Here is a 15,790-nt window from a genome sequence, read left to right on the forward strand (position 1 = left end):
AGGAAGAAAGACAAGAACTCCCCTGGAAAGCAGCAGAAGCGTTGCAGATGAATAACATAGTAACGGTTATGCTTACACCATTATCATCAGGCGTGCCTTTGAAGAGACGGCGTCGGCAATTTAAGTAAATATAGAGACAAAAACTCTGTCTGCGAAATTCTAGTAAATGCCACTTTTTAAAACAAAACTCGGTTTCTATTTCTTGCAAGGGAAGCTCAACTGCCCTTCCCTCCCTTGACATCCACTCAAATCTTCTCTTTTAAAACTGCAATGCCTCGCAGCCTGTTCATACAAGCCAAAAGAATTTATTGTAGAAGAGAGAAGGAATTGCTAGCAATGGAGATTAAGGTAGACTCTCATCATGATTCATTGAATGCCGATGAAGAAAAACTCCCTCTCCTGAAGGGAGTGGCCATGCCAAATGAGGATACGAACTTGGTGCAGAAAGCGATTAGTCAGACATTCAAGAGCACAGCCCACCTGGCCAATCTTTTACCTACTGGAACAGTTCTTGCCTTCCAGCTTTTATCGCCCATATTTTCGAATCAGGGAAACTGTGACTCGGTTACTAGGTCCATGACTGCAGGACTTGTCCTCCTCTGTGGGTTGTCTTGTTTCCTGTCAAGCTTCTCCGATAGCTTTAGGGACAAGAAAGGAAATGTATGTTATGGGCTTGCGACATTCCGAGGCTTGTGGGTCATTGATGGGTCGGCAACCATTCCACCAGAAATTGCTGCAAATTACCGGCTGCGGTTTATAGATTTCATGCATGCCCTCATGTCGATACTAGTATTTGCAGCTATTTCCTTGTTTGATCAGAATTTGGTAGATTGTTTCTATCCATCACCATCGACCAAGGCTCAGGAGGTCCTCACAGCATTGCCTGTCGGGATCGGTGCCCTTTGTAGTATGTTGTTCGTTGTTTTTCCCACCAAGCGCCATGGAATTGGCTTCCCCCTTTCTGCTAATTAACACTTGATATACCAGTGAAAATATCCTTCAACCAAATTTAATAGCGCTGCAAATTCATTCGCATATCTTGACCTCTCCCTGTTTTATCCTGCAAGTTAATTTTCTTAGTCGGTTCATGCTCTTCAGATCACTGAAGGTGCTAAAATTGATCTTTCATGGTGTCACAGCTTGAACAAACATCCACATCCAACTCAGCTCCTGAAACTCCTCAATTTTCATGGCTGGGGACATGGTTCAAAAATCATCCCGTTCAAATAAATAACACAAATAGAAAAATTCATCAGGGTTTGAAAAATCAATGAAAAAATTTCAGAAAATGATTTGGAAAGTTTAAATTGAGTTTCTCACGAATTCAAGTATCATGAACACTCATATTTAAGTAGAACGTCAAGAAATCACATCTAATTACAACCATGCCATTATATTTTATCCGTGAAGCATTGAAGGATTGGATTTTTGGATTTCGAAAAGTTCAGGATAATCCAATGCTTAAACAGAAGTTCTTCACAGACACCTATCCAAATATCTAAAAAGACAAGAAATATAAGAACTAGCCATTAAATGTGTCCTTGGTTTTACAAGCCTGAACGCCCTCAAATTTCAATGCGCAGTTTTGGGGAATGGAAGATGTTATCTACTGGATGAAGGAAACAAATACTCTTGATCACCTGTCGAATCTGCACTTCATGAAAATGTCATGTGACTTGGAAGGATGCAATACGAAGTGTGAGTTTCATACATGATCCATAATGTAGATCGCCTCGTCCAGAGACCGGAACTAATGCTACCAGAAAATGAAAAATATATTTAATGAAAGCACTTTCTAAAGCATAGAATCCGGGATAGCACAAACATTAAAAAAACTATTGGATCTGCAACGACAATTACACCAGAGGCTCAAACAGTAAATCTATTCAATGGGACAGCTGAAAATCCGTATTACTGTTACCGGAGAAAAGAATACAAAATTTGAATTGAAAGTCTTTGATTCAAACAATTCATCGAGTTATATAATTTTTTTTATAAGAAGTAGAACTATTCCCTTAACTATATATTTTTAAAACGATGCATGATTTATATCTTTAGAGTATTGAGTCATTCATGTTTATATTTTTTTTTAGTTTTGTACCTTAAAGTAATAAGTAAAAAACTATCATTTATATAAGGACTCGTTGCATATCAATATTCATGCTATCCTGGTACAGGATAATATGGAGGTGATATCAGGGTTTTGGATTTACAACTATAGTTATTCATGAATATCATAGGTAAAAATTCAAGAGGTACATCGCTATTCTTGAAATGGATGAAATGAGAAAGCAAATCCATTAATTTTATGAGTGTCTTGACTGTTTTGATAATCGAGACCATAATAATCAAAATGTTAATCTTTTCCTTCACAAGCAACACCATGGTTTTAATGATGATTCTTCTTCTTCTTAACATCAAAGAAGAAGTAACAAAATGCAATATTGAGATTATGATGCAAAATTTGATATTCTTGAAAGTGGTATTTCTAGTAATATTTATCAGAAGAGGCAGACTTTTGATCAGAATATTCAAAAGAAATTTTAGAAACAAATAACTGATGTTAAAGCTGATTTTTTTATATAATTCTAGATCATTTATAGGTTGGAATAAACCATTGAAATTTAATGAGGATGAGGAAGATAATATTGAAAAAAAAGATTTTCATGTAGAAATCTCAATCTAGGAAGAACATAAATTTGCAAAAGAAGTTCATGTTACATTAATTGAGCAGCAAGTTTGCAGAGAGATGGTTCTAGAAGTGGATTTTAATTTTAAAAAAATCATGGAGGATGTGCTAACATGTGGTTAATAAGAACTATAAAATTAATGGGGTCAAAGTTGATATTTTTTTTACAGGAAAAAAGTGAACTTGCCAAAGTTTTAAAAACATTCCAAAAACAATTTTATTATTTAGAACATAATAGAGTTAACAGAGTTAGGAGAGTTGAGTTGTTCTTACATGATTATTCAAGGAACATCTATGACATGAAAAGCAATGTGAAAGATATTGAAGGACTCCGATTCAAGGTTGCATAAGGGATCATGAAAGTGCTTTGAATGGACATTTATAAGATTAGGAAAAAAAAACTATTTAAATTTGAGTATGAGTTTTTTTTCAATTAGAAGAACATAATGCAAAAGTGTCCTTTAATGTTGTACTAATTCATTTTAGCAAAAATGACATAATTGAGATTTAAATAAATTATTTTGATAGAAAATAGGTAAATATAAACTAGTACATGTTTGTAACTTTTAGAAACACAAATGGAAACTTCCAAAGCTTAAAAATTAAAATATACATAACTTATTATAAAAAAACTCCAATATATATATAAAATATCCTATTATGAACTTGAGAACCATATATTATAGATTTATTTTTTCATGTAATGAAGAGATGCAAATTTAGACTCAAATTTAGCCCATGAAATGATAGTAAACATCATTAAATTTAGACCATTCAAAGTGTTATAAAAAATTGAATCAAATATTTTTATCATAAAATACTAACAAATTTTAATATTAGCTATATTTTTAATATAAAAGATATAGTTACATATATAACATAATAACTTATTTCTCTTGAAACCCCTAACATATTACTTTTATCATCAACATAAAAGAAATATATTGATCTATTTTAAATGAATAAGTTATTTTTATTAAAAATTATGAGGTCCAGCGAATACCAATTAATGAGCAAGATAACTTGCTTTAGATTGTTTTTAAACATCATTAAATTTAGACCATTCAAAATGTTATAAAAAATTAAATCAAATATTTGTTATCATAAAATACCAACTAAATTTTGATATTAACTCTATTTTTAATATAAAAAATCTAGTTATTATAAGATAACAAATTATTCCTCTTGAAACCCTAACTCATTATCCTTATTATCAGAATAAAAAAAATAATTTATTTTAAATAAATAAGTTATTTTTATTAAAAATTATAAAGTTCAGTGAATATAAATTAATAAACAAGACAACTTACTTTAAATTGTTTATGGATTACTAAACATACAAATTAGTTAATGATCTTCTCTATTGGTATTATCGAAGTCATCTTGAACAATACTGGCCAAGTTTTTCCAGCTCTGCGAAAGTTGATGGAAATATCAGTCCCAAAACACAATTCATAAACGTATTGGTCCAAAACTATAGAAATAAGTCAACATGTCACTTTTTGGTTGGAAAAGGGGGCACTTCCAAGCTTACTGACTTCTATTTAGTTGGGTTTTGATTAGGGATCGATTTTGTTGTGACTATATTTATGTAATTTTTTTATATATAATCGAGAACTTTTGATGAATTAAAAAGAATCTGCGAACAGGTTTTCTCCCCTCTTTCTCTTCTCCTACTCGTCTTCTCTTCATTTTCTTTTCTTTTTCACTTCAATTTCCTTTTTAACCTGAATCAATAAACCTCGCATTTGAGAATGATGCTGCTGAAAGTTAGCATTTCATGCACTAAAGACATCACCATGCATACAGAAAGTGGATCTGTGATTTAAACTACCGGGAAGACGTGGGAACTGTGCTAGCAAAGAAAGGATTTACAACATGAGAAAGTTTTACATGGTTAGAAAAAGAAAACTAGCACCGACTAGTTAAATCCTCATCCAGATTTACAAGGAGATGCTCAACCGATTTTCTGATTAGCCCAACCTCAAGAACAACTACACCAAAGTCTTAGTTTCAAACTAGTCAGATCGGCTATGTGGATCCTTTTGTTCCATGCAGCAAGATTATAAACCAAATCTACCTAACTGTCAAGATAGTTTGAATCATCATCTCAACCACTACCAGCTCGAAAGCTTCCAGTGCCTTTCTTCTATCCCAAGGCCAAATCCACCAACTACAGCACCCTTTGTGGCCTCGTCAGGAACACATCCGTCAACCAGCACCTCATAAAAAATGGGGAACCCACTTTCTCTCTCTGCATGTCTGTGTGCATATGAGGACACCTTTTAAAGATTAAACTCATAATGGACAAAAAACTTTCTCCAATAATTGTTAATAGAAAGTCTCCTTCAAGAATTTCGGTTAGAATAGCTTTTCCCATTTTCAGTTTCTGTTTTTACAAGGCATTAAAATCAACTTTTCCTTGTTTCACCTGCATTGAAGTTCAACTTCTTCCTCTGCATATAATTGATGAAGTTCCTCAAAATAGACTTGTAATGTGAGCCAGAAGCTGAAATGAAGAACAGTGTAGCCAGAATCAACAGGTGCCAGGTCATGGAGATTAGAGGAGTGGCTGAGAACTCCCAGAATAATAATGAGCAAAAACTCCCCCTAATTGGAGGTACATCCGCTGTTGAAACAGAGCAAAAGACCTAGAAACATAAAGCTCTTACCAAGACATTTCAAAGCACTGGCCATTGCCATTTATTTACCGACAGGAACAGTTCTTGCTTTTCAGCTTCTGTCGCCCTTGATCACAAAGCAAGGTAACTGCAGCCCAGAAGGCCAATACTTGATTGCCACACTTCTAGCCATCTGCTGATTGTCATGTTTTCTATCATGCTTCACTGATAGCTTTAGGGAAACGGCTGTCATGGGTTTGCCGCATTTCACAGTTTGTGGATTATTGATGCATCAGAAAACATTCCATCTGAATTTTCAGCAAAAAATATCACCTAAAGTTTGTTGAATTTTTGCATGCCTTTATGTCAGTGCTTTCATTTGCAGCAGATGCACCATGCGACATGTTGGAGTTGTTGTTTGCAGCGTGTTGTTTGTAGCATTTCCCTCTAAGCATCGTGGAATTGGCTTTTCCCACTCAGCTAACTAGCACATTATGTCTGTTCAGGGTATTAACCTCCTCCAGCTTCACAAAGTGGCACCAATTGGCAATTTGAATGTCTTCATCATTTATCTACTTTATTCACTTTGAATTAGGAATTATCATGTCGTTCCCTGCAATTCAACCGTTATGTGGTCAGATGCAGCAAATTCATGACCTTAAATGTTTTGATCATGAATTTGTTGATTTTAATAGGAGATCAGGATGCAGTATGGACATCATAAAAGTCTTCAAACTACAGAAAGTCTAAAACGAGAGACATTTCAGAGGCAAGCGACTTAAGAACCAAGCCAGATTGGCAAAAGTTTGCAACTGGGAAAGAAAATGGAAATCCACTGGAACATCAGATTCAGAAGGTTTTTTCTTTTCTTGTTTTGGTACAAAGAGAATAGAAACAAAACAATGAATCCTCAGGTGCACAATGCCAGCACCATCATTAGCCAATAATCTTCTCAAACATGGATGAGATTCCCAATCCACACAAGGAAGCTTTTGCAAAGCACCAAGCTTAAGCTAAAAAGTCAGCCGCATAATTTCATTCACGTAGAGTATGTTGAGTATTAGAAACATACCGGATTGCAGGAGGAAGGGGATGGGTAAGAACATGGGCGGATTACAAAGCATCCTATTCGTTCAACAACAGATACAGAATTAAGTTTGTTGCTCAATCATAATTACAAAATGCAGTGAATATAAACAATGGATATGTACATCTGACAAGAAGAAAGTGATCAACCATGAGATAATGCATGTCCAATGAGAAAGAAAATTATTTGGGGTCTTTGAAAAGAACAAACAAGCATTGACATTACAACGAATTACAAGACATGTGCTCATGAAAAAAAGAGTTGTGGTGAGCTTTTGTTATAATATAAAACAAGAAGTAAAAAGTTAAAGCTCAGAAACCGATTACGCTATCCATTTTCTAAGTTAACTTGGACAAATCATGGTGTATACCCATCCATGAACCTGTTGTTCTTGAAATTTTACCAGACACCACGTAGCAAGGATTTTTACGGCTGTGTAACAAAATAGTGCTCATAACTCTACAGCACAGAGTAGAAATCATGTGGAAGGTCCCTTTCAAGCTTGCTCTTGTCTTAAAATTACATCTATGCATCTGTCATCACTATTAATCTTCTTATCTGCTAAAAGAGTTATACAATGCAAGAAAGGCTTGCGTGTCTATAGATGTCGGGACATAGAAAAGCAATTAGAGAGAAAGAAAATATGCCCAATGCCCTGTAAATACGAAAAACTAGCAAATAAGCATAATGATTGAGGATAAAACAAGTTGAAGTGCGATAAACCTTGCAGTTGGGAATGATGCCACTAACAGTTGGTATTTCATATGTTAATGGCATCACCATGTATAGAGTGAGGGAATCTATGGTTTAAACCAGCTGAGAAAATATGGAAACTTTATTTTTGAAGGAAGGAACAACAACATGAGAGTTTTCTGTGACTGGAACAAGAAGACTAGGGCCAAGTGTGCTTACTAATTCATTAATCTTCGTCATGATTTTCTATACATGCTCAACAAATTCATTCATTAGTTCAACCACTATCGACTCAAAAGCTTCCCGGACTTTTCTTCTATCCCAAAATCCACCAACCACAGCACTCCATATTCCATGGTCAGGAACACATCCATCGAGCACCATCTCATCAAAAATGCGAGCAGCTTTATGCAAGTCCCCTTTCTTGCAGAAACATTTCACAAGAGAATCAAAGGTCACAGCATCAATTGAGATGCCCCTAGTACGCATACCTAAGTACAACTGAAAGGCTCTATCCAGGTTGCCATTCGTACAAAGGCCTTGGACTACCATATTATTAAGCTTAACATGTAGGCTCCATGTTACTCGGTTTGGTGAGATCTGCCCTAGAACCATCTCATCAAGGTAGGTTGCAGCCTCCTGGAACTTGCGAATATTGCAGAACCCATTTATGATTTTTCCATAGAGCCCTGCATCTGGTTTCAATCCCTGAAGCTTCATCATGTCAAGAATCTCCACAGCTTCAGCAAGTTTTCCTTCTTTACAGAGCCCATTAATTAACGTGCTATATGTTACCATATTAGGCTTGTGCCGCTTCTTGATCATCATCTCTAGTAGCTCCATGGCTTCCAAAGAACCCCCATCCTTGCAAAGACCATCCATTAAAGAACTATAGGTAAACACATTTGGCTCAATGGCTTTCATCTTCATCTCATCAAACAATCCCATAGCTTCATCCACGCTACCAGCCTGGCACAAGCCATGAATCAAACAAGAGTACGTGACAACGGACGGTGAACATCCCTTTGTCTCCATCTCTTTAAACAACTCCTTGGCTTCAAAAGTCTTACCCAATTTACACAAACCATTAATTAGTGTACCATACGTATACGAATCCGGATCACACCCGCGTTTTGGCATCTCACGAAATATCTCAAAAGCAGCATCAATCGTTCCACTATTCTTACAAAGGGCTTTAATCAAAACATTAAGCGAAACAACACTCGGCCGAACACCCATTTCCCTCATATACTTATAAAAACTCATCGCAACCTTTAACTGATTCTCTTCAACAAGAATAGCAAACACACTGATGTATGACTTGTCAGTGGGTTTGCACCCAAAGTCATTCATTTTATGAAAAACCCTGATGGCATCTAATGGCATATGAACCCGGCCATAGCCTCTGCAAATTGAAAGGAATATCTCCTCAGTAATTCTGCACTTCTCTTCCTTCATTCTAATAAGCATTTCCTCTGCGGGTCTAAACTCATTCGCGGATACTAATTTAGAGATCATGACGCCAAACGTGGTGTGATCATGCCTAAAACCATTGCTGTACTCCGCGCTTGCGGAATCAAATATGATTTTAGCTTTGCGTAAGTCCCTTTCTGCTCTAAGTAGTTGCTCAACTTTAGATGGGGTGATTTGTTTTGACCATTTAAGCAATGTTTTCACGCCCATCGCTGCTAGTTCACTTTTCACTTTCCTTTTAGCGTTTTATCAAACAGGTGGTGTGCGGGTAAGAAGTGATGGAAAATACCGTAGGTTCTTGGAATACAAAAGTATGTTTAGCAGGTTTTTAGAGAAACCTGCAAATGGCCTCTAAAGAAAAAAGGTTGGGAAGGAGGGAAATGGAAAGCAATTTTATGGTTCTGTTTCTGTGCTTGGGAAATGCAAGAGAGGTTCGTTTGTCTGTGCGTGAATTTTGATTTTGAGTTAATGGGTATTTTTAGGCTGCGTTCTATTTGAACCCAATGCATCCATAGCCCATTTCTACTTGGGCTTTAGGCACTTCTTGGACTCTTGGCAGAATTTTTTTTAGCGGACAAAATTTTCTAGAATGATGGGCAAAAATGTACTCGTACGAGAAAAGTAAAGATTTTAATCAGTAAAAGTAAAAATAGAGTGTAATTATTTTTTAAAGTATTTTTATTTGAAATTTTATTAAAATAATATTTTTTATTTAAAAAATTATTTTTATTATTGATGTATTAAAATAATTTAAACTATTAAAAAATATTAATTTAAAATAAAGATAAAAAAAAATTATTTTTTTTTTAAAATATTTTTAAAATACAAAAATACACAAGGTATAAAAAACTGAAATTGAACAATTCAAGCTATTTAAAGATAACCATGAATTGAAATCTAAGGTATTCTACGTTAGGATTGTGTTTTTCAAACATGTATAGTTGAGTTGAAAAGCTATTTGTAAGAGAATATGGGTTTATTTGTGTAATAAAAAATAATAATAGTTTAATTACAAAAACAACATAACCACTTTGCTAACATGAATTTTTTTTATCTCTTTACACGCACATTTGGTCGGTCAGGTGTCATAACCCAGCATCTCTGAAAAATCTAGAAGTAATGGAGAAGTTTTCTTCTAACGATATCACATTCTCGACCACGTTTATTATTATGTTTTAAAAATATTTTTAAAAAGATATAGTTTTTTTATAAATTAATATATTTTTAATATATAATTTTTTTATAAATTAATATATTTTTAATATTTTAAAATTATTTTAATATACTAACACTAAAAATCATTTTTTAAAATAAAAATATTATTTTTATATATTTTAAAATAAAATTCAATCACAACCATACTTCTAAATATATTTTTAAAGCAAGAAGTCTAACCATTGATGTGAAGAAAAGCTCGATTAGGCAGCAAGTAAAACGGCAAGTCTCGAGTCTTGAGTTCCACGTACTTTATTAGTTTTTAACAGAAATGACATTAACAAAAGCATGAAATCTTTAGGAAAACACTGTTCATTAAATCAGTATCACGATGGTTTTATGCTTTCCATAAAAAAATATTTGAACTCGTTGAGTGGTGCGTTCTTTGCAAAAAACTTATTAATTATTATTAAATTACTTGGGGCTAAGTCAGTTTTTTTTTTCAAAGTAAAAAAAAAATTAAAATTGAGATATTTTAACAATGATTTTTTTTTGTTATAATTAGTTAATTAAAAAAATATAATATTTTAATAAATAAATAAATATAATTAAAAAACAAAAAATAATTAAAACATATATATATTCCTAGATGATATAAACCAGTTTCTGTCGTGTTATTAAAAGCATCGCAACTAGTATTATTTTTTTTAGTCTAGATGATATAAACCAGTTTAAGCATCGCAACTAGTATTATTTTTTTTAGATGATGCATATGTCAAGTAGTAGTGTGGTTTATTATTGATTTCTTTTCTTTTCCTTTGACTTTTTTTTTCTCTACTCGAAAATCATGCTAGCTATGTGTTTTTCTTCCTTTTTTCTCCTCTAATTTTTTTTCTTTTTCCTTATACTTTTAATTTTTTATTTTTTATTTTTGGTTTTTTTGTAAAATATGATTATTTTTTTCTGGTTACATCCTTCAATCCCAATTTATGATATTTAATTTTTCTAATCTAGTTCTTATTATTTTTATTATTATTATTTTTACTTTTAGGTCATTTGGTTAAAACTGATTTTTCTTTTGAATTTCACCCTCTAATAAAAAGTTTATTCTTATTTTTTTTTATCCTCATTATTTTTTTTTCTTTTGGGTCCTTTTTTTAATTATCCTCATTATTTTTTATTTTTTTTCTTTTGGGTCCTTTTTTTAATTTATTTTTTCTTTTTAATTTTACCCCTCCATCAAAAATCATTTTTTATTTCCTTTTTTACTCTTATTATATTAATTGTTATTTTTTTATTCTTTAATTTAATTATTTAAGAATTGGGCTTCGCGAGTTTTTTAGATATAATGCTTTCGATCTAATTACAGAGTCACAAGTTTAAAAAATTAATGCAAGTTAATATTTTTTTAACTTATTTTCTTTTCAGTTTTTATCATTCGACATTGTTTTTTCTTACAAAATAGGTTTTTATTATTTTTTATTTAATTATCTCGATCTCATAATATAAATCATGAATTTAATAGGCTATCAAGAGTTTATCATGCCAACTCGAGCTCAATTGAGTTGTATTTTTTATCCTTTGTTTAATCAATTTTATTCTTCTATATTTAACAAGTTAAGAATTGAGTTACGTTATTTGTTTTTTTTTTAATATATATTTTTTTAAGTTATTGTGATTATTTAAAAAAAAATGGTTCAATTGTGTTATTGACTATTTTTTCTATCTATGAATTAAATAAAACCAATTTATTTTACCAATCAAGTTATGACACGAGTTGTAGATTTTTCTTCCTACTTTTAAAATGTGTTTACAACAATTGGACATATTTATGAGAGATATTTTAGACTCTGTGAAACATAATGATGATCCCTTTAAAAAGGGTTAAAAGAAAATTGAGTTTCATTCTTATATTAAAAAATATATTTACTTGAATTTGTTTCGATTTTAATTTTCAAGATCATGAATCCCACTACCAAGAAAAAGTTTTAAACAAGATCTTTATATGATGAAATCCTCTAAGTCACGTGAGGGGTGATATGTTGTGTCAAAGAGAGAAATCGATAGCTAATTTACCCATGTTACAAGTCAGGTTTGATTAAAAAAATTATATATATATATTGTAACATAAATAAAATTCTTCATAATGAACTAAACAAATTTCACATATATTTAGTAAAATAAATCCACACACACACACACACACACACACACACACATATATATATATATATAATATGTTATGTATGTATTGTAACATAAATAAAATTCTTCATCATGAACTAAAAAAATTTCACATGTATTTAGTAAAATAAATCCAAAATTATATGTCACATATCTCCCGCGTGCAGCGTTGTTGGCGATTTTCAAGGACATATACTAAAATAACATCCTAAAATCATTCTATTATTCCACAGTCCATAGACTCTGCAGTCCACACCACACAGACACGGAGCAACAATAACTAATTAATATGAGACAAGCGTTCTTTGATTTGTTTATTTTAGTCACCACCTATTATTTAATTAAAGATTAAGTTTACTAGTTTTTGTCAGAAATTCACGAATAAAAAACTGGTTGTGGCTAGAGAATGTATTAGCACATTTAGCACACTCTACATAAAGTAAACTACATCATGATTTAATATAATTAAAAAAATTAACATATTAGCCAAATTCTTAAAGTTTTAATAAATCAGTTATTAAATCTCAAAATATATGCAGAAACATGTTCTTGCATTTTTACAGGAAGTACAACATGATTTTGTTCGTCCTTAAGATATTTGACCATATGCAAATTAAAATACTTAATTCTTTTTTTTTCTTTTTGATTTTTATATTTCAATAACATACATAAAAAAAATACAAACACACATCCCTTTTTTATTATGTTTTTCTCATATACCTACATTTACATGTTATAAAATATTAAAAGTTCAAAATAAATCATACAACAATAATCTAATATACACAATAACATTTTATAACATTTGACACATCACGGAAAATGCAAAATAAACTCGGATCTATAACATTTACATGTTATAAAATATGAAAAGTTCAAAATAAATCATACAACAATAATCTAATATACACAATAACATTTGAAAATTACAAAAGCTTCTGAAACAGTGTTGGGGATCATGACTGTGATCATGATCATTGCTGTTTTTGTGGTTGCTAGTTAATAGAGAAAGATATTAGGGATTTGTATTCGGTGAAAAGGGAGAAAGATATTCATTTTATCGTGATGACTGGAGTGAAGCAGGACATATACTAAAATAGCATCCTAAAATCATTCTATTATTCCATAGTCGATAGACTCTACAGTCCACACCACACAGACACAAAGCAACAATAACTAATTAATATGAGACAAGAATAGAGATAATTGCCACATTTTAAAAACATGATTTTCACATTCCACAGTCCACACATGCTAAACTCATTCAATTAGGTAGACACAATTCCCACTAATTTAGCAAAATATTAGTTTTACATACTAATTCATACAATCAGGCAAACATAATTTCCACATTCCACAGTCCACAGTGAACTCCACACCATGCTAAAATTATTAAAATAATTCCATCAATTCAATTCAAGGGATAGAAAAATATTATAAATGAACAAATTGTTATTCAAAATTATCATCAAGATTAGCAAAATCAACATTCAAAATCTATATAAGGGATGAGGAGAATATTATACCATTACAGTTTTACATTTTGAAGGCTGAAAATACAATTACAAGGGAACAACTTACGATGAAGAGGAAGCCGTTGATGATGAAGGCTGAAGAGGAGAGTGATGTCACTTGCTACTGTTAATAAAGAGAAAGCCGTGAGCTATTAAGAAGATCATCGCCGCTGTTGATGTAAAGAAAGCCACGACTGTGAGCACTGATGACTGAAGTGAAGAAAGAGAAGGGGTGAAGACTGGATCATGACTGTGATCATGATCATTGCTGTTTTTGTGGTTGCTAGTTAATAGAGAAAGATATTAGGGATTTGTATTCGGTGAAAAGGGAGAAAGATATTCATTTTATCGTGATGACTGGAGTGAAGACTTTGAAGAATTGGTGTGACTGTGCATTTACACAGACAATAGGCACCGAATAGCTGGAGCATAGGGGGACATTTTTCTTCAGTTTATGTGTTTTAGTGAATTTGCAAACTCGGTATTGAAATCATGATTTTTTACGATTTCACTTGATTTCAATCACTCAATTTTTTATTCTTTTAAATGATTTAGCGCGCAAACCATGTTTTGACTTGTAAAACCATATGATTTTACAAGTTAAAAGGTTTTAACAACTTTAGAACCAAGCATTTAAGCTTGAGTGGGCTAGCATGCTTGACTTATAACAAAGGAGATTGATGCACGTATCTATCCATCATTTTTCTATTGTTAAAATAGGTGGGCAATATGTTGTTCATTTTTTAAAAAGAAATCAAGCAGATGGTATGTACGAGGTGCTCCCCTCATTATATGTGTTGATACCTCTATTTATAGGTAAAGTGGCTTGATCCCTGAAACACCTGGGTTTCACAACTTTTTTTTTTTATATTTTGAATTTATTTTAAAAATAAATAATATCAATGTCGATTAAATAAGAAAAATCAGTGATTATAAAATTAACATGTTAAAAGTTGAACGCATTCAAATTACATTTAAAAATTTAAACTCTTCTGAGATGATGTTGAAAATGCCAAAAATTATGCAAATATATCAAAAATATATTTTTTTTGGGTTTTCATTGTTTTTTTTTCTATTCTTGATTCTTTTTTCTTCTGAAAATTTATCAAAGAAATAGGTTAAAAATTAGATAGCAACAATATATGTCAATAAATGTTAAAAAAAATTGTTAGCTCTAACTAAAAACTAAATGCAAAAGTTAAAAGATATGTGCATACTAAGATATTTGATTTCATGCTGTGGTGTGTGATTAATTTTTTTTTTTTAATTCTATGTCAATAATTGTTTTTGGTATGAAAAGTAATAATTTGATTTCCATTAGAACAAAGTTATTTTCTAGTATAATTCATCATTTTCTTATTAAATTATTTTTTCTACAAAAAAAAAATATAGTTTCTTGCGTTTTTTTCTAGCTTTTTTTTTATCAGACTATTTTTTTTCACCACTTATTAGAATCATAAAAGCAAGTTTTTCATAAAAAATATGTTTTGATAATTTTGACTCAAATGTATTAAAAATATAAGAATAATATATTGTTGATGCATTTCCATAAATAACTTGGTGGAATTTATTTTTTTATTTAATTATATGATAATAAAAATAGATATGCACATAAAAGACAACAAAAAATTAAAAAAATAATCATGAAGGGCTATATAAAAAGAGCTCTTGCTAATATTATTAAAATAATGTTATAATTTTACTCAAAAACAAAGTAAACTAAACAATATTTAATAAAATATATCCCAAATATATTATCTATTTATTTAATTTAATGAATTTTAATTAAAATTGAAGTCAAAAAATAAAAAATATCCATAAAAACCTTTATAGAAAGGGACCAAGGAAGGTTGTTAAAATCACGATTTTGACACATCACGGAAAATGCAAAATAAACTCGGATCGTAAAATCGTAAGGAATTTTAATGTGCTTAAGTACATATACTATACAATTAAATTTTTTAAAAATCATTCCATCATTTTATTAATAAAATAGCATCCTAAAATAATACTTTCAATCTGCTTAAGGACATATACTAAAATAACATCCTAAAATCATTCTATTATTCCACAGTCCATAGACTCTGCAGTCCACACCACACAGACACGGAGCAACAATAACTAATTAATATGAGACAAGAATAGAGATAATTGCCACATTTCAAAAACATGATTTTCACATTCCACAATCCACAGCACGCTAAACTCATTCAATTAGGTAGACACAATTCCCACTAATTTAGCAAAATATTAGTTTTACATACTAATTCATACAATCAGGCAAACATAATTTCCACATTCCACAGTCCACAGTGAACTCCACACCATGCTAAAATTATTAAAATAATTCCATCAATTCAATTCAAGGGATAGA

At 31.3% G+C, this 15,790-nt stretch overlaps 2 protein-coding genes across 4 annotated transcripts; one reads left to right on the forward strand and one right to left on the reverse strand.

Moving 5' to 3' along the window:
* Positions 1-210: 210 nt before the first annotated feature.
* LOC105108575 (uncharacterized) lies at positions 211-1,047 on the forward strand. Its single transcript, XM_011002922.1, has one exon. The coding sequence runs from the start codon at positions 271-273 to the stop codon at positions 970-972; it is 702 nt and encodes a 233-aa protein (XP_011001224.1). The 5' UTR covers positions 211-270; the 3' UTR covers positions 973-1,047.
* A 3,493-nt stretch (positions 1,048-4,540) lies between these two features.
* On the reverse strand, positions 4,541-9,044 carry LOC105108576 (Pentatricopeptide repeat (PPR) superfamily protein). 3 transcript variants are annotated; one of them, XR_839083.1, is made up of 2 exons: positions 6,383-9,044; positions 4,541-5,923 (listed from the first exon to the last, which is right to left on the reverse strand). XR_839083.1 is itself a non-coding variant. In XM_011002923.1 (2 exons), the coding sequence occupies exon 1, from the start codon at positions 8,771-8,773 to the stop codon at positions 7,337-7,339; it is 1,437 nt and encodes a 478-aa protein (XP_011001225.1). In that variant the 5' UTR covers positions 8,774-9,044; the 3' UTR covers positions 4,541-5,923; positions 7,310-7,336. The 3 variants fall into 3 exon arrangements, 1 of the variants encoding a protein (XP_011001225.1); XR_839082.1 differs by having other exon boundaries at positions 6,269-9,044; XM_011002923.1 differs by having other exon boundaries at positions 7,310-9,044.
* Positions 9,045-15,790: the final 6,746 nt, after the last annotated feature.

The sequence above is a fragment of the Populus euphratica genome, unplaced genomic scaffold, assembly GCF_000495115.2.
Source record: "Populus euphratica unplaced genomic scaffold, PopEup_1.0 scaffold293.1, whole genome shotgun sequence".
Lineage (NCBI taxonomy): Eukaryota > Viridiplantae > Streptophyta > Magnoliopsida > Malpighiales > Salicaceae > Populus > Populus euphratica.

Coding starts and splice junctions, on each gene's coding strand:
- LOC105108575 (XM_011002922.1), top strand. CDS start 271: ATGCCTCGCAGCCTGTTCATACAAGCCAAAAGAATTTATTGTAGAAGA.
- LOC105108576 (XM_011002923.1), bottom strand. CDS start 8,773: ATGGGCGTGAAAACATTGCTTAAATGGTCAAAACAAATCACCCCATCT.